We start from the raw sequence: 18,846 nt of genomic DNA on the forward strand, positions 1-18,846 counted from the left end.
CCTCCCAAGAAGGACAAGAAGTTAAGCGGGCCTGCCTTACAGCACCTCGTCTATGGTTTTACCCCTGCATTGGCCTGAACGGGCCTCTCGGGGTCTTTGGCCTCCATCACTCTCAATGCCCTTAATTTTCATCGCACAGCAAAAAACGGCTTTGTGTCTCTTTGTACCCCAAACCCTGGGCCCCGAATTAGGCCAAAGGGACACCTGGGGTCAGGGCTTTTCCTCTCGCCGCTCCTGGTCCAGTTCGTCCTCACACTCCTGAGGGTTCCCATTTCTGCTCGCCCCCAGCCTTCCTCTCGCCACTTGCCCCAGTCCCCCGACTCCCGCCCCCGCCCTCCCCGCCTTCCGTTCGCCTCTCTTCTCTCCGCTTTGTTGCCCGGGCTTGTTTCTAACTCGAGAGCGTCGCCCGGCTCGGCGCCAGGTCACGTGCGTTAGTGACAACCTCTCGCAGGGCGGCCCCGGGGCCCCCGCGCCGCCGATTGGTGGGCCGGGCCTGGCGCGGCCCCGGGGCGGGGCGGCCGGGCGGGCGGGCCCGACGGGCGGGCGCAGCGGCCGATCAGCTGTTCCGAGGCTGCACAACAACAAAAGGAGCGAGACGGGCCGGCGGCGGCCAGCGGCGCGGCCCCAGGAGTGCTGGACCGGCCCCGAGTCCCAAGCCCCGAGCCCCGAGCCCGCCGTCTGGGAGCCGTAGCTACCTCAGCCGCCCCGCGCGCCGGTCCGCGCCGGTCCCCGCCGCCTTCGCCGCCCGTGCCGCCGCAGGTCGGGCCCACGTAAGTGCGGGCGGGGCCGGCGTCCGGGGCCGCTCGCCCCCGGCCGCCCCGCGGCGCTGCCCGGCCCGCGCTCCCTGCCCTCGGGCCGGCCCGCGAGCCGCCGCCGCTGCGCGCCCCGACCTCCGCTGCCTCCGCTCGCCGTCGCGGGGCAGCCGCCCACCCGCTCGGCGGACTCTCGCGGCCCCGGGGTGCGGGCGGAGGCGACCGAGCTGTCGCGGGCCGGCGGAGCCCCGGCGCGGGGCGGCGGTTGGGTGTTTGCTTTCTGCCTCCTCCCCCGAGCGTGGCCTGTTTTCTTGGCCTCGGCGGGACCTCCTCCTCTCTCCTCCTCCTCACTCCCCTCCACTGCTCCTCCTGCTCTCCGCCGTCGGACTGGGGCTGCCCCCTCGGGACGCGGCGTCGGGGCCCCGGGCTCCGGAGGAGGACCGCGCCCGCGGCCCCCGGCAGCATCCTTCCAGGCCCGCGGCGCCGCCGCTGCTCCTCCGGCAGCGCGCCCCGCTCAGGGTCGCGCTCGGTAGCGCGGCGGCTCCCGGGAACCTGGCTCTGTTTCCCGGAGACCCGCGCCAACCCAAGTGTCCGCCTGTCCGTTGCCTGTTGCTTGACCCTGCTTGATCTTACCCTGTTTGAGTTTGCACCTGTGGAAAGAGCAGTGTTCTTGCCCATCATGATGAAAATCCTCATCATCTTGATCACTCAAGCTGAGTGCTAACTATGTGCCATCTACTATGTGAGGGCTTTACATGCGTTCTCCCAATTGATCCCCGCAATAACCCTATGAAGTAGGCTTTATTATCTTATGGATAGGAAACTTGAGGCCCAGAGAGGTTAAGCAACTTACTCAAGGCCACACAGCCGGTTGAAAGGAAACCTGTATTTCCTCTTTAAAAGTTGGAGATGAATTTTACATGGGGATTCCTCGTTTTTATTGTTATTTCCTAGTTACGTCTGCTCACTAGCGTCTATGTAAATTCCAATTTAGAGTAGGTTAAGGAAGTACCACCCCCTCTACCCTCATCATTCAGAAAAGAGCCTTTTCTGAATACGAAGTAAGTTTTGGGAAAGGGAGGTGCAAAGTGACCCATGGGGTCATTGAACTGAGGTGATAATGAGGTTCCCCAAGATCTTGAAATCACTTGTTTGGTGGTTGAAGTATATTTTTCATTGCAGATGTGAAAAGCACTGGGAAGCTTTTGCTTCTAAGTCACAGCCACTATAATCCTGAACTGGCAGCATAATTTTCAAAGGCTCCTGCCTGGAAACAGGACCTTAACTAATTTCCATAACCAAGGTCTCGTTTGTTTTTTCATCCTGTCTTTTGTTCTTTTCTGTGAATGTGCCATGGATTTCTCTCTTATAGTTCTCTTGGGAATGGCCCCACTTTCAAAATTCAAGGTTAACAGGCTATGAATTACCACTTACTGCCGTCACTGTCCACTGTCACAGCCTTTAGATCCGATCCTGGTGGATCTATCCCTGGGAGAAGAACCTCCTGGTAGCCAGCTGAGTAGGGTGGGTAGAGTGCCACAAGCAAAGACAACTTTCTTGGCTTGGTTTTTTGCAGTTGAAAGTCGATTTTAAATTACTTGAATCAGCGTATTTATTTTTCTAAACTAGTGAGAAAGGGTGGGATCTAAGAGAAAGATCATTTTGAGGCTGCTTTTTGATGATGATGTGTTTAGTCACCTGATATTTCGAAACTGTCAAGAAGCCACAATTGTACACATAGTTAGAAGTTAGATCATCAAAGTTGTGGGATTTTTTTTTTTTTTTTTTAATTTAAAATGTTGTTTTTGGAGCCGCCTACTGGCAGCCAAAACTAACTGAAAAGTGCTGTTCTCTGAAGTTCATAGAGCCAGAGTTGAGGCTGGAAGGAGCCTGAGAGACCCCGGGGTGGGGTAGGTAGGGAGCATGGTCCTTGGAACCAGACAGACTTAAGCTCTAATGCTGACTCCAACCCTGACCAGTTCTGTCGCTTTTGAGCAAGTTACTTAATTTCTGAACCTCAATTTCCATATTAGTCAAATGAGAGAAATAACTACCTCAAGTCTGTCACATACAATAAGCACAGTAAATTGTAGCTCTAATTATTACATAAATATTTTGCAGATAAAGACACTGAGACCCAAATATGCTAGGTGACTGGCTCACAGTCACACAACTGGTTTGAAGTGAACTTATGATTAATACTTACTGGGTGCCTGCTGTATGTCAGGCACTCGTCCGAGTGATACATACCTCATCCTCACATTGACACTACCCTCCCCATTTTAGGGATGAGAAAGCTGAGGCATCCAGAAGTTACTAAGGATCCTCAATTCACCTAAGTTGCAAGGAGCAGAATCAAGATTTCAAACAGAGCTGGCTAACTCCAGAGCCATGCTGCCTCTAGGTTGGTTGCCTGTTTCAAAAACAAATCATACCAGCCCTTCCAGACGAGTAACTCCTGAGTTCTCAAACTGGAATGCTCTACCCCATAAGCATTAAACTCAGCCACCTTTGTCTGCCCACAGAGCATTTCTACTCATGTAATATGAAAAACATTGATGATAAAATGTTAAAAAAGCAGAATACAAAATTTTGTATTCACTAGCAGTTATAGAAAGAAAGCATACTTGCAGGAGAAGATCCACAATATACTAACAATGATTGCAACAAAGCACGGAATAGTAACTATTTTTCTTATTTTCCAAACTTTCTATAATGTGGTTTGATTCATTTTATAATGAAAAAGACATTTTTTTAAGGGAGGGAGGGAAGTATTTTAAGTCAAGCAGAAGAGCTGCCTGCTTGAAATGCTGGGGCCCAGACACTTTGTTTCTTTTCTCCGCTGGGGTGAGACTGCAGGGATTGCTGGTGCCCTGGAAACACAGCATCACCCCACCTAGCCTTCATTCCCTACCTCTGCTCAGTTCCACAGCTGTATTTGCATATTTGTCCTCTCAGGACATTAGCTTTCTCTGGACTTTTCACTTTAGTTTTATCATTGTACCAGGGTTGTAAATATCAAAAAGTCAGTGACATGTGGTGAGGTGTGAAGTCTAAAGTTCTGCTTTGCCTTTTAGCCCCACATAGAACCAGCCCCATGCAGAGCCTCCATTCCTGGGCGGGAGCCAAGGTCAAGAGCAGCAGAGTGACTTGATAGGGACAGTCTCTGGGTCTTTGGGAGGATATGCTATCAAGGCATTGGAGAGACTTTTAGAACAGCATTGTCCAGAGAAATATAATGTAAGCTATATGTACATTTAAATTTTTTAGTAGCCACATTTTAAAAAAAGGAAAAACAGGTGAAATTAATTTTATTAATGTATTTAATTGAGCCTAATATATCCCAAATTAAGTAAGATTAAAAATTTACTTTCTCAATCACACTGTTCATTCGCCTGATGTGCCTGGCAGCCACCCCACTGATATTTTAGTGTGTTTTAGTGTATTGGGGTCTTTCCAACAGCTCCTCGTCCTTTGTGACTAATACAGAAAGCAGGGCCAGAGGAATTTTGCCAAGTTAGACCAACCTCACTTCGGGGAACCAAAAAGAAGATTGACTTGTGATCCCTGTGGAAAGCTCCTCCCGAGACACCTTCCCTGGTGCAGCGCTGTGTCTGTTCCAGGCAGGAGCTGGCTTCCATCCTGTGGTTTTGGAGCTGCAGCCAGGGGGTGCAGTTTGCAGTTGGGAACCCGCAGCTGCCCAGCCACAGGGGCCCCAGCAGTGTTTCCTGCCGTGTTGCTGCCCCTTAACTGGCCTGGGCCCCAGTGACCGACCTCATGTCCCAGCACAGCTGGGGGACAAGGTGCTTATTCAGGGCAGGCAAGGGTTCCCCTGTGGAGTGCTTCCTCCCCATGCAGCAGCTCCAGCTTCCTCACTGGTGCAGGGCCTGAGTCCAGCCCTGTTCTAAGGAGAATTGGGATCGTTCTCCCAAATGGGTCAGCAAACACAGAATTGTACTTGAGGCCAATATCTGCCTCCATAATTTAAGAGAAATGGGGAAAAGATTTTGAAAATACCCTTTTTCCCTCCTTAGCTCATATGCTCAAAACCTTTATTTACATCAGCCCTTGTGATAGCTCATCTTGGGATATAAGCCAAGCCATCTACACAGCCCACTTCCCTTCTAAACTCTCTTACATGGAACATAGAGCTGACTTTGAGTTCCCATAGTAGAGCTCCAGCCTTCATGATTTGGCCCTGGTGGTTTTCAGAAGGGTTTCAGGAACACTGGTTATGCAAGTGAAACTTCCTGTTTACCCGCTTTTCATAATTAATGGCTGAGGATGACAGATTGTGACCACAAAAGTGTTCAGATGTCATTCCTTTGAGCCCACGTTTGTAGTACTCACGTGGGTAGTAGCACACCAGACAACTCTAGCGGTCCAATTTGCACACAAAGAATTGAACCAGGAGTCGCAGCAGCCACAGATTCTAAGTCCATTTACAGCTAAAGATGATTGTTTGGAAAGCAAGATGTCAAGAGCCAGAAGTTAGGGGCTCAAGGCTGATGCTCCCTGGATGGTCTCACCCTCTTGTGGTTCCTGTGTTTGTTGACAGCCCCCAAATCTGTGCCCCCAGTGGACACTGTGCTCTTTTTTTTTTTTTTAATTTAAGTATTGTCAGTTATAATATGTCAGTGTCTGGTGTACAGCATAATGACCCAGTCATGCATATACATAACATATATTTGTTTTCGTATTTTTTTTCATTAAAGGTTGTTACAAGATAGTGAATATAGTTCCTTGTGCTGACACTGTGCTCTTGAAGTGCAAAGCCCTATATTCAGCTGCCTTCCTGATATCCCAGTGCAGGACTTGCAGATTTCCCCACTTCCACGTGACCAGAATCCGCAACCTGCCCCTCTGCAGTGTTGCTGTTCCACTAAACAATCCCCCCCGCCCCGAGGTGACCAAGCTGAAAATCTGGGGCATTTGTGACTTTTGCCTCCCCTCTGCTTCTGACTTACAAAGTCCTGCAGGATCTGGCTCCCGCTTAGCCCCCGAGCATGCGCTCACAACCATCCACCTGGATCTTGAGCCATATGGAAGGCACCACATTCCCACTCATCTGCAGGTTTCCACAGTGTTCCTTCCTCCATTCTTGATCCTCTCAACCATTCAAGGTTAAAGTCATTGATTGCAGGAGTCATCCCCTGACCTCTGCCCATGTGGATCTGAGGAACATCCAGTACTAACATGGTACTCAGCACACTGGCTTGTTGCCCTTGTCCTGGGAGGGCCCCATCCAGTACCATCTCCCCTGCACTTAGCACTATGCCTGATGGATAATAGGTGCTCAGTAAATATTTGCAGAATAATGGTTGACATTGACAGAGAACTTTGCACCAAGTGCCTTGCTCAGTAGGTTGCCTGCACGACCTCATTTTACAAGAGTAGGATCTGGGAGACCATCTAGGACGTGATGACTGTCAAAGTCTGGAGGGACACCAGTTGGCTTCAACTAGGATGAGCGTGGTGGAGAGAAGTGGGCAGATTTGAGCCCCAAATACAGCCAGAGTCAGCAGGACTTGCTGAGAGTTTGACTGACGGGTCTAGGGAAGAGGAGCAGGGAAGGCGAGAATCAAAAGGAGTCAAGGATAAGGGCTAGGTTTTTGGCTGGAGTAACTGCTGGATGCTCCTGCCTCTCCTTCCTGAGCAGAGGCTGAAGGGCGGTGTGCCTGGGTGTGTTTGGGGAGCGGGGGGAGGTATTTAAAAGATCTCTTTGCTATGGGTTAGGTTTCATATGCCCATCAGGTAGCCAGGCAGAAATGGATATATAAATGGGGAACTCTGGAATGAGATCAGATGAGGCTGGAGTTCCCCATTTAGAACTCCCCAGAACTCCATGAAGTAGAGCAACTGAGGTCGTGTGATTTCCTTCCTGTTTCAGGGCACCTGCCACACAGCTAGCACTTGAACCGAGGCACACTGATTGTCTCCAGTTCTAGGTGCCCTCAATTTTCCAGTGTGGCTTTCTCCATGCCAGCAGTCGGAATTGCTTTGAAGGTCAAAGTATGCTGTACTTAGAGATTTTCAGTGTAATCAGGTGTGCTTACAGTCCAACCAGAACAGAGCAGAAGGAAAGGTGCCAGGGAACGGTGAGGGCCTGGTGCAGTCGCGGTCACTGGCCACCGTTGCTGGGTTCACTTGGCAGCTTCTGGGCAGTTGACTGCTAATATCTAGTATTTGCTTTACTTACAGAAGAGCAGTGTTTCAGCTTGAAGTACGTTATTCAGATTTATCCCTTACTATAAAATCACAGATGTGAAAAAGAACCAACTCCTTCCCTTCTGCTGGTTGCGTCTGAGTACTCGATTCATAGTGGTTGTAGAAAAGAGATACTGCATTTCTTGTGTTTGACGCCTGCAGGAAGGGATGTGCTTTTTTCTCAGGGTGGGGATGTGTGAGTGTATTTTAAAACCACATACACGTATAAACATCTGCTGATTTAAAATAACCTTTTTTTCTGTTTTATTTTAGGGATCATGACTCTTCTTGCTTCTCGCCTAAGTTGAATAAGCACCTTGTGCACTTTAGTCCCCTGTCAGTGCCATCGGGCTGACCGAAGACAGGTTTTTGAGATCTCAGCTATAAAGACATCCAGCCAAAGTCTCAATCTTGCCTTAACAATGTTCCAGAGACTGAATAAAATGTTTGTGGGTGAAGTCAGTACTTCTTCCAACCGAGAACCAGAATTTAGTGAGAAAGAAGATGATGAATGGATCCTTGTTGACTTCATAGGTAAGGGTATTCTTAGCCGCTAATCGTCACAGCAAAGGTGGGAGCTCTTGCATCTGGTTACCAGTAACTCAGAAGGTTTTTAAGCCTGAAAAGTAAATAAACAAGAATTTATCTTTAAAAAAATTGCAGGAAACATTCTGTGCCAGATGATTGGTGAAGTTGATTGACGTCAGACTTTCCAGTTTTGCAACTCTGGCACCCTGATCAAATCAGAGGCACTTTAAGAGGAAACTCATACTAGAGAAACAGTAACCCATTTGGCTCAGAAACAGTCTTAAAACCATTCCTGCAAAACCAACATAATCCATCCCATACAGTGATACATCCCTCAGCCCTGCCACACACATACAGATACTAGATGCTCAGAAATTCTTTTATAATCATTATGAGTGAATATAAATGGTTTTGTTTCTGACCTAAATAAAGAGAGGAACGTATCAGCTAACAGTGTCATCTCTTCTTTTTCTGTGCTCTGATGTGCTATCAATGGGATACTTAATGTCCCGTGGGATTTCAACAACACATGTGGACCACGATCTAGACACTTGCACTGGTTTCTCAGCAGTGGAAGACGAGGAAGAAGAAGACGTCAGTGAAGAGTCACCCGCCGAGCACCCTTCAGTCTTTTCCTGTTTACCTGCGTCTCTTGACTGCTTAGCTGATACAAGTGATTCCTGCTTCCTCCAGTTTGAGTCCTGCCCGATGGAGGAGAGCTGGTTTATCACCCCTCCCCCGTGTTTTACTGCAGGTGGATTAACCACTATCAAGGTGGAAACCAGTCCAATGGAAAACCTTCTCATCGAACATCCCAGCATGTCTGTCTACGCTGTGCATAATTCCTGCCCCAGCCTCAGTGAGGCCCGCTGTGGGACCGAGGAATTTCATAACCCAAGTAGTCCCAGGTATGTCCCTGTCTCCACAGGCATCGTCTATTTAGCATGCATTTTATTTATTCTAGTACAATGCAAAGCTAAGGTATTAGAAGATGCAAAGTAATATTGTTACAGATTTATGAGAGTACGTGCATGGTGTACTGGGCGGTTGATAGTATGAAAAAACGTGTTCATTTTAGATTTTCAAATAAGTTAGTTATAGCATGGGCCCTGGTTAAGTAATGGAGAGCCGCCTCATTTATAATATTCTACTACTGAATGGAAAGAAAAGACCAGCACTTCTACTAAGTACCTTAGAACAGAACTCTACGCTTTATAGGCTGGATTAGTTGGGGTATCAAATTTGACAAGAATAGTATACCTGGAAATAAATCCCTTATTTTCTTGCACGTAGTCCTAGCTAGGTCACATCGAATGATGCTGAACCTTGAAAACCGAAGAAATCTTGAGCATGAAGTAAAGTGGCAGTTTTACCAAAACACGTGTTTCTCTAAGAGTCGTTTTCCGCCTTGCAAAGGAAAGATCTCACACCCAAACAGTGTTTTGCTGTTACATGGGTGTCACAAGCAGTCTGGAAGGCTCTGCTTGAAGCAGATGAGCTGAGAACCCGGGAAGGTTCAGGGAGGTGCCTGGTCAGTGATATGCCCCAAAACAGACTTACAGCCTGTGGCCTTTACCTGGGGACTGCCTTCAAGACTGCTCCCTCCCACTGAAATAAAGCCCACGGCTGGGTCAGTTAGCTCAGAGTCCAGCTCACCATGACGCATGTTAGTGGAAAGTTCCTTATGGTATTAAAGTATTTGAGAGATGCTGACACTGACTTAATTCCCTTACACCTGGGAGGGGTGCAGGTGAACTGGAGTCTCTGCAGCATTTCACAGGATTCCTCTGGTTAGTGCTGTCATCCAAGGGCCTCTTTTGTATTTTTCTTCTACTGTTTCCTGTTTGCCAAACATAAGCGAAGCTCAGGCAGCTCATGAATTTGTTAACTTTACCAGAGTCTGCTACACTCCCGAGTCTCAGTGTTGTAGATGATCTTGAATGAGGATAAACATATGCTTGTACCAAATTAAAGAGCAATTTGCTTTTATAGTTACCTAGGCTTTATACTAGTTAAGATCTTTGATGGGCAATGTTACTTTAACTGGCACTTTATTCAGCACTATAAATTTATCAAGAGGTTAATGTTTCAGTCATTGCAACAAAGTTTAAAATACAGTCTTTTGGAGGTGGTTTCGATTTAATTGCTTTACAGTTGGTTCAGATTAATTTCTTCAGTTCTTAGAAATTCTTCCCGCCTGATTTTGATCTCATCTTTGAGAAATTCCACTCAAGAATTTAGCATGATCAATAGCCACTTTAAATTTACTGGCATACGTGTGTTTACTTTTCAGTATTTAAGTGCGTGTGTACACACACGCACACACACATATATATATATATATTCAGCAGCTTTGTAAAACAACTTATTATTATAACAGAAGCAGTACATATGCACTGCAGAAAATGAGAAAATGCAGAAATTAAAACCTTTTAAATGACACTGTCACTACTGAGAGATGAACGCTATTAAGACCCTCGGGCATGTCCTTCAAGATTGTTTTCTCGGGATGTGCCCCCATACACGCACCGCATCACGTTTTACCTAAATGAGGCCAAGCTGTATATACTGTTTTATAATCTGCCTCCTTAGGCAATGATCTCTACCTTTTTTTTTTTCAGTGAAATTTCACTTCATCAGCTACACAAGCTATACTCAGATTTGCCCACTAAAGCCCAGAATATTTTGTTTAGTTTTTCCAAACCAGCATCCAGTTCTGGACCTTGCACTGCATCTGGTTATGTGTTTGCAGTTTTGATGCAGTGAAAATGTTCATTTTTTAATATTTTGTTTTTGTATCTGGTTGTATGTTTTGACGTAACACATAGGATAGTTAAACATACAGGGCAAAGGATCAAAAAAACACAATTTTATATAAATTCTTTCTGAACATAAGAAAGTACTATAAATTATTATAGTTTTATAGTAACTAAAAAAATTTTAACGTCTTTATTTTTGAATTTGAAATTCTTCTAAGAAAGGCCCACTAAATCAAGATAGCAATCAGGTGTTGCCAAAATTAGGAGAGTGGCTATGTAGTAAATGTCTGTATTTTCTGAGTAGGAAATGAATCATATATTTTTCAAAAGCTAGTTTCCATCCTGTCTATCCTTGGAGCTATTCCCATAAAGCACATTAAAGTGAGATGCTTCATAATTACAGCTGGGCTTCGCAGTATGTACTTTTTTGCATTTAGCCTTTATAAATACTGTTTGTGAAGGTTTACATGCTATCATAATTTTAATTTAAGTAATACGTGTGCTGTTAATGACACTTGCTAAACCAATTATAAAAAAGAAAAGTTGATCACATCCTAACAGTAAAATTAAATAGCACTTTAAACCTTACTAGTGATTTAATAGTTCGCCATTTAACATTTGTAGGGCCAGGAAAAGCTGCTTATAAGACTCCCTGGCACAGAGTAAGTATATCCTCTTTGAGACCGTGTGGTATGTGTTATCAGTCTGAGCAGGGAGGCTAAGGACTCAAGGCACTGACCTTTTCAAAACTACTGTCTTTAACTGCTCTCTCTTAATTAAGTTTCTTAATGTGACCTGCTTTAATTCTACTATTTAATAAAAACAATATATTAAAAAATAATAGTGTTTTCCTCCAGTAAGTATAGGCAGAGTATATAACTGCCTTCCTCTATAAAATAACCCTTAAAAATCTTGAAGTTCTTCATGTTATGTGTTAATATAGTTTAGATCTATGTGATTAGCTTTTAACATAGAAAACATATAATAACTATATGATTTGTAGCCATGTTTTAAGATTATGTATTCTCCAGGGGTCTTTATAACATTGCTCTGCAAATGCCATTCCAAAATGCGCCCTGTTGTGATGTAAATTAAATCTTAGTGTTGTCTTGTGTAATAAGCAAGTAACTTTTTACCGAGAAAAATTGTAAATGAGTAGAATTTCTGTATGCATATTTTTATTAAAGATAGATTTAAAACTGGTTTCCTAGAACATTTTATTTATAGGCAGAAAAAGTCTGTGAAGGTGCTGTTGGCACAATGCATGAGTGTGAACCCCGCCTCTTAACCGTGGTCTTCAGAGCAGGACCTGTGTTAGAATCTTGGCTGAATCAGTTAATAATTGTGACCTTAATATTTCTGAGCCTGAGTTTTCTGATCAGTAAAACTTGGGAATTAAAATAGTTCCCTTTTAAGTCATGGTGAGAATAAAAATACATAAAATTTGCAAAGTAGCGGGCAAATGCAGATACTCAAAAAATGTTAGTTCCCCTCCCAGGAAAGCGTATATAAATGTGTTTGCTGCGTAACTGAAATTCATTCCAAGTGTAAAGCGTTTTTTAAAAATACAGTCCACTTAATTAACCACCTGTGGGTCATAAGGCATATTTCGATTGTAAGTTGGCTTCTCCTTTCTGCCATTGTCAGTCAGGGTGGTCACAAAGCATAAACGTCAACCATAAACAAATTAGTGTGGTCAAAGTAAATTGCTGAGTAACTCTTTTCAGTTTCATTAATGACGTGCTCTGTCACTTAATGCTCCTCATCTCTGTTTCAGAGTGGAAGCGGAGAATGAAGTGGGGCAGCACATTCATTGCTATGTTGCAGCTCTCGCCGCTCATACAGCCTTTCTGGAACAACCCAAGAGCTTTCGCCCTTCCCAGTGGATAAAAGAACACAGTGAGAGACAGTCTCTGAACAGAAATAGTCTTCGTCGCCAAAATCTTACCAGGGATTGCCACTCTCGGCCAGTCAAGCACAGCGGCTGGGCTGTCCATCAGCCCTGCCCACGTCAGTACAATTACTGAGAATTTCACGTTCGGTTGGTTGGTTTCTCTTGGTTTGTGCATATGTGTGTGGATGTGTGTGTGTGGACGATGAAGATGCTGTCTCTTTACAGCCAACTGTTGACCAATCACATAGTTTTATCAGCGTTTTTAGACACTATCTTGAAAACCAGATTTACATGCTGTGTATCACGTAATGCCTTGCTCTTAACATTTACTTTTTTTGTAAAATTTTCAGACTCTTTTTGGAAACATATCAATACAGTTACAGTGTTTGGTGTTTGGGGATGTCTTTAAATCTATTAGGGTGTACATGAGTTAGCAGTTTAAAGACTTCTTCCCAAGTACGAGAATAGGCATCTTTCAATTTCATTTGATTTGGTATTAATCTTCCGAGTAAGCAGAAATGTATTCTCAGGGTCAGCCATACACTTTATTGACCAGTACTTGATACTCTTTTCTGTATATAACGGATACATTTTTACACACTAACATGAGCATTAACAAGTGATGGTTGCCATGGATATAATGGAATTATGGCTGAACTTTCTTTCGGAAGAAAACTTGATATATTTCTGTGTGTATGGGTTTTTCATTTCCCAGATTAGCCATGCAGTTCATTTTGGAATTCAGGTACATTAAGTGTTAGTGAACAGTGCATTCAGTAATTCCGATGTGACTGTGCGACGTGGTACAGACATTACAGGTATCGTAGGACAGAAGCACTCGTCTCACGTGTGGAGGGATTAAATTAAACCTGTGAAATTGTATTTGGAAAAATGTATGTCTATAACCCAGTGGTCCACTGCTTAAGTGGCCTGGATTCTTTCCTGCCAGCTCTGCCCACTCGCCACCTCGCGTCAGCTGTAAATTCAGAAGTCCTGGTCCTGGCACCTGAGTGACTTCACATTTATATCATCTGCCCAAGGGAAAAGAGCTGGGCTGCATCTGATACAGGGACAGATCCTCTGCCGTGGAGCCTGTCCTGCCAAGTGGCCAGCGCGGGTGAGGGGGGTTCCTGATGACATCTTTTCATAGCATCTAAGTGAAGAGGGACAGGTTGGCTTCCTTGAGTTTTCATTTCCTTGTTTTAACTCGGGCTTCAGGCAAAATCTTTAACCACTTTGGCCTCTGTTCCCTCCACCAGCGGGGCGGGTTGGGGGAGCAGCACGGACCTCCCTCACGGGCACTGGGAGGCCTGCGTGCTGATCTGAAGTGGGGCTGCCCCGAACTGAGCCCTGCATGAAGTTCCCAGGGCCTCTCTACTGAATCGAGTGATGGGGTGGGGCCGGGGGTGACCGGCCCGCCGCAGCCGTTCTTCAGTCCGTTGGTGCTAATGAGGCCAGGGTGCAGGGTTCGAGTCACACAGAGGCCAGTTAACTCGACACAGAGAAAATCGATTCCCTTACCTCTAGCCAGTCACTTTATCTTTCAGCAGTTGTGATGGGTTTTGCTGAGCCATCCTCTCTCTCACTGAGTTCCTCTGAAATTAAGTTAAACACATTTACAGTCCAAAGCACATTCTACTGACAGAGCGGTAGTGTCACCTTCATAATCAAATAGCTTATTTTTCCATCTCCTCTGCAACCCCAGTTACATAAGTACACGTCTATACAATGTTGTCAAGGGAAAAAGCAGCGTACAGTTATGTAAAGTATTATATTCTTCAGTAACCCTGTAGCAGTTGGATGCAGGGAACCATGGGAGACTTTTTGCTTTTTTAAGTGAAGAGCTGTGCTCTTTTCTGTCTAGACTGGGATGTGTGGGGTCGGAAGAGGTCAAATAGCTTAGTTAGATGGTGGTCGTCAGGTTGTTCCTCCACTGGCCGTGAGGAAGGCCAGGAATGTCTCTTCAGAACAAGAGTCTGGGTCCCCCTTCTTTCCTTATTATTCCCCTTCCATTTCGACTACCCCTTTATTTATTTGTTTTCTAATTAGGGGCCAAGTCTGTAAAGTCTTGTCAAACGGAGCTAGGTGTTCTTTTGTTACTATTTGTGTTTACCGCAGTTGGGAGGTAAGGTAGAGTTTTCATGAAAGTGTGTTTGTTTTGCACCACGACTGTTACAGGGCCGTGTGTTGCTAACTTGAGCATAGACCAGCTAAATGTTTTCTGGGTGTAAGCCTCTGAATACATGGGGGTCTCCTTTTTCATATATTAAATGCAAGTTGTTAGTACCTCACGAGCTGCAGAAGTTCAGCCATGAGAATTTGTTTGGCAGCATGAACAGATTTGTACATAAAACTGCAATGGTCTTTTTTTACTATTATTTTTTTCAGATTTCCTGATACCTTAAATACATTTACATCTCTATCAGTTATTGACTTTTTGTTTGCCTTACTTGGGCCAAGTTTTTAATGCGTTATACCTGGAAAACAAACGATTTCAGCCTTGGGGATGTTTTTTCAGGGGAAGGGTTACCACACACCGTCTGTGATATACTGTGGTTTCTGTATCAGTATCTAAGGTTTCTGTCTAAAATTGGCACATGTAAGGATTGAAGAAAGCAGTTACATAACGGCAGTTGAAGTTCTTAGTCATTAAACGTTTGTTAGGGATCTTCTACGTGCAAGACACGAGACCAGGAATAACAGAGTGATGCTGACCTGATAAGTGTTCTTTGAAACATGGCTGAAGTGCAACTTATTATAAGTTAATTATTATTTTTGCTGTTGTAAATAGTAGTGGTTTACAATGTGCTTCAAAGCATATCCCTTAAAAATTCAAGCAGTGAGAAATAAGACCCATCTGAACTTAGTGCTCTGACTGTTTCTAAACTGATAATATAGAATGTTACTTGGAAAAAGTCTGGAATACGTGGTGCACGCAACAGTGCTTCATGAATGAGTTTCTTCGTTTTTATAATGCACCAGGTTTCTCAAAGTTTGTGTTTTTCATTAATAAAACATTTTATAATGCATATCCTATGTTTATTACTTTTTCTTCCTCAACTAATTTGTTTGTGAAGTGTACCGTAAAGTTGAAGATTAACCATCCATTATTTATCTTCTCTGGCAATTTATATGGTTGAGTGCGTGGGGAGTTTTTTGCAGAAGGTGCAAAGTGATTGGATTTTTTTACTTACTGTTCCAGGGAGCTTTTTTTGTATTCATTTCCTGCGCATTTTTCCAGTTCCCAGGCAAACTTCCTGTTTACATACCTTCTGTGTTGTATCAGTACTTTGATTCTAGTTGAGATGACAGTTTACTTAAAACTTGAGAGGGCCATTCAGCATTGCCTAATGTTTTTACTTCTCAAATCTGTGTAGTACACTGGTTTATAATCTTTGTGTCTTCGTTGAATCTGAATGTCTTTGCTATTTCTCTTCCTCAAGAAAATATATTGTCTTTATATACTCTTAAGAAAAAAGAGCAAAGAAGGGTATCTTTCTTATTCTCGTTTTCTCTGAGTTGGAAACAAACAAAATAATGAAGGAATCCAACTAGAAGATAGACACATAAGTTTAAATAGATTAGTGGAGAGAGTTGTAAGGGGTTCCAAGTATTAGCTTTCGTTCCTAGAATCAGTTCAGAGACTGCTCCTTGTCCTGGAGAGACTAGCAGATGTTTGTAATGTTACCTTAAAATCATCTTTTTATTTTACAAGTCTCATGCCCACTGGTTAAAGTCTTTAAGAAGTTGGGCTACTATCATGGATGGTTTCACTGCCATCAGCCATCTTGATGTATTATAAATGGCATCCTTAGCTACTTATTTTAATGCTTAAAGTTTTATATAAAATGCTTTATTTAGAAAACTTACATTTAATACAATGGTGTCAGCCTTGCCTTGCCATGTACCAGTTTCACTTGAAATTTGACACCAGTTACAGTGGTTTGGGACGGAGAATGCAGTCCTGGAAAGCATACAGATAAGAGTATCTTTTTCTATTTGCAACAGTATCCGTTATGTGGGAGGAGAAGTTACTGTTAGAAGGAAGGCAGCTTAAGTGGATAATGTTTTGTGTATCATTGAGGATTTTCCTTAAAACATTTTTTTTAATAGTGTAATTGTTAAATGTCCAATTTTGCTCTGTATTTGCCTGAAGTTTTAGTATTTGTTTTCTAGGTGGACTTCCAAAAACCGAACCAGTACTTGGTGAGGTTAGATGTGTGTGTTTCCAGGCTTGGTGTGTGTGAGTGGTTTTGCTTGCTTTTTGGTTGTATTTCCCTCCAGAGGTTTGGAACTTTAATCAATAATTGTGTGTGTTATATATATATTTTTAAAGCGGCTTTGTTTTTTTCCTCAAGTAAAATTGTGAACACATTTGCTTTTCAAGGGCAGGGCGTCAGTTCTAGAGACTGAAGCTATTGCAGGTTGTACCATGTGCCTTCTTGTTGTGTTTCTGGACACAATTTTTTTTTTTTTGACAACTTGAAAACTCAAAAGGGATGTCTAATTAGGTTCTATACTGTACATCAATCTATGCATAAATGGCAGCTCGTCTTCTTGAGCCACTGTCTAAATTTTTTTTCTGTTTTTATAGAAAATTTTTATACTGATTGGTTCACAGATGGTCAGTTTTATACACAGACTAAACAATACAGCACTTTGCCAAAAATAAGTGTAGCATCACTTAAATATTGTATATTAACACCATTTCTTTGTAATTGGGTTCAGTGGTGTATTTTGCACGACCTGGAGTCACGGTTTTTAATCTGTCAGTAAATAAAATGTTCTTTAACTTCACATTTGTCAAATTCTCTTATTTTATCTTTACAGTCATTAGTCTTAAAACTAGGTACAGCTAACTTAAATACTTGCTTTTTAGTTTTACTTGTCCAAAAGATATGTTTAAGATGCACTTTAAAATAAATACTGTACAAAAAACTTGTATAGAATTAGTATATTTAAATTTTCACCTAAAATCAATAATCATTTGCATGAACATGAGTTGGAGGGTGACTCCCAGCCGGGACATTTTCCCTCCAGCCAATCCTTGTTAAAAAACAAATACAGAATTTAATACACTGATTCTTAGCCTTTTTAAAACAAGCTTGGTGAATTCTTAATGGCTCCTCTCCCAGATAAATGCAGACACAATCTTACATAAACATTTTAGGACACCTCGGCATCCCTGCGGTCCCCTGATGCCCTGTTGAGGCGCTGCAGTTTAAACAGGCCGGTAAACCTTCAGAGCACTTGAACAGGAGCATAGAGAATAACTCCTGTGTTAATGGATCCTTGAGGAAGAGCAGCCTTCTGTAGAAGAACTGTAGCTTATTTCAAGACACATTTATATCATCTCTGAGACTTTGGGCTGAGATGAAAAGATTGGGAAAAGGGGTGAAGAGGGGTCACCCCAAAGAGGAAAATAAGGTCATGCAGGTTGACTTGGGACGGAGCAGCTTGAGATGAAAGAGTGAATGGCTGCTGCTGAGCAGAATGTTCAGCAGGCCCGCTTCCAAGGGGCTAGGCTGTCACGGGACCAGCAGCGGCATCACGAGTGCGCCCCCTGCCACTTGTCCCTACCCACCCCCCCGACGCAGTAAGATGATTTAATTTACTGTGATATTAGTGTTTATGTCCTGAACATGATCGTTGTACTGTGGTTATATGTTCTTAATGTTAGGGGAAATTAGATGAAAGGTATTACTTTTGCAACTTTTCTGTAAATCTAAAATTACTTCAAAAAAAGAAAGGCTCCAGTGAGTGAAGAGGCAAGCCACAAAGTGGGTGACGATGTTCGTGACACACAATCAACAAAGGACTGGTATCCAGAATACATAAAGAAATCTGACAAAAGAGTTCAAAAATGTAATTGAAAAATGGTTGAAAGCCTTGAACAGGAACTCCACAATAGAGGCAATGCAAGTGGCCAAGTAATATTTGAGACAATGCTCAACCTCATTAATCATGATGGGAATGCAAATTAAAGCCATAATGAAATACAATTATACGTTCACTTGATTGGCAAAAATTTGGCGCTGACAGTACGGAGTGCAGATGGTCTGCTGTTGATATGCACACCTGTGTCCTAGCAATTCCATTCCAGGTGTAGACCATACTGAAATGTGTGCTTCCGTGCATCAGGACTCAGGCAGCAGAACTTTCATGATAGCATTTTTTTTTCAACAGCCAGAAGCTGGACATAACCTAGATGTCCACCAGTGGTAAACTGGATAAAGTGTGGTGCACTCAAGCGAGTTAGACTGAGCTAACAATATGACATTTGGGAGAGCATACTTAGCTGCAGAAATAAATAAAGCAAGGGAATGATTACCACCCAGGTTAGGATGGTGGTTACCCGGGAGGGGAGATGGTGTGACCAGACAGGGCCCTGTCCTGTTTCTTAGCCTACGTGCAAGACTGTAGATATGTTTTATACATTCTTAAATAAGACAGGTGGATATTTCACAATTCTTAAAAGACATATACACACATACTTACATATTTAATACCTCTCAAAGGATAGACATAAAACTTCCTCTAGAGAGAACTGGGGTCTAGGAACTGGGGTTGGAGAGAGCCACTTTCACTGTGTACATCCTTTTATATTTAATACGACTTAAAACTTTTTTTTTTCAGTTTCTTGGCTCTATTCCAGACCTACTGAATCAGAATGTTGGAGGATGGCTGGGAGTCTGGATTCTTCAAG

The 18,846-nt window shown here is 43.6% G+C and overlaps 1 protein-coding gene across 4 annotated transcripts; it reads left to right on the forward strand.

Annotated features, from left to right (window-relative positions):
* The first annotated feature begins 545 nt into the window (after window positions 1-545).
* TP53INP1 (tumor protein p53 inducible nuclear protein 1) lies at window positions 546-16,937 on the forward strand. Of its 4 annotated transcripts, XM_064476956.1 has the most exons (5): window positions 546-770; window positions 7,233-7,493; window positions 8,035-8,395; window positions 10,871-10,908; window positions 12,024-12,162. In XM_064476956.1, the coding sequence occupies exons 2-4, from the start codon at window positions 7,382-7,384 to the stop codon at window positions 10,890-10,892; spliced, it is 495 nt and encodes a 164-aa protein (XP_064333026.1). In that variant the 5' UTR covers window positions 546-770; window positions 7,233-7,381; the 3' UTR covers window positions 10,893-10,908; window positions 12,024-12,162. The 4 variants fall into 4 exon arrangements, with proteins under 4 accessions (XP_064333026.1, XP_064333024.1, XP_064333025.1 ...); XM_064476954.1 differs by lacking the exon at window positions 10,871-10,908 and having other exon boundaries at window positions 548-770; window positions 12,024-16,937; XM_064476955.1 differs by lacking the exon at window positions 10,871-10,908 and having other exon boundaries at window positions 548-759; window positions 12,024-16,937.
* Window positions 16,938-18,846: the final 1,909 nt, after the last annotated feature.

Source organism: Camelus dromedarius, chromosome 20, assembly GCF_036321535.1.
Source record: "Camelus dromedarius isolate mCamDro1 chromosome 20, mCamDro1.pat, whole genome shotgun sequence".
NCBI classification, from domain to species: domain Eukaryota; kingdom Metazoa; phylum Chordata; class Mammalia; order Artiodactyla; family Camelidae; genus Camelus; species Camelus dromedarius.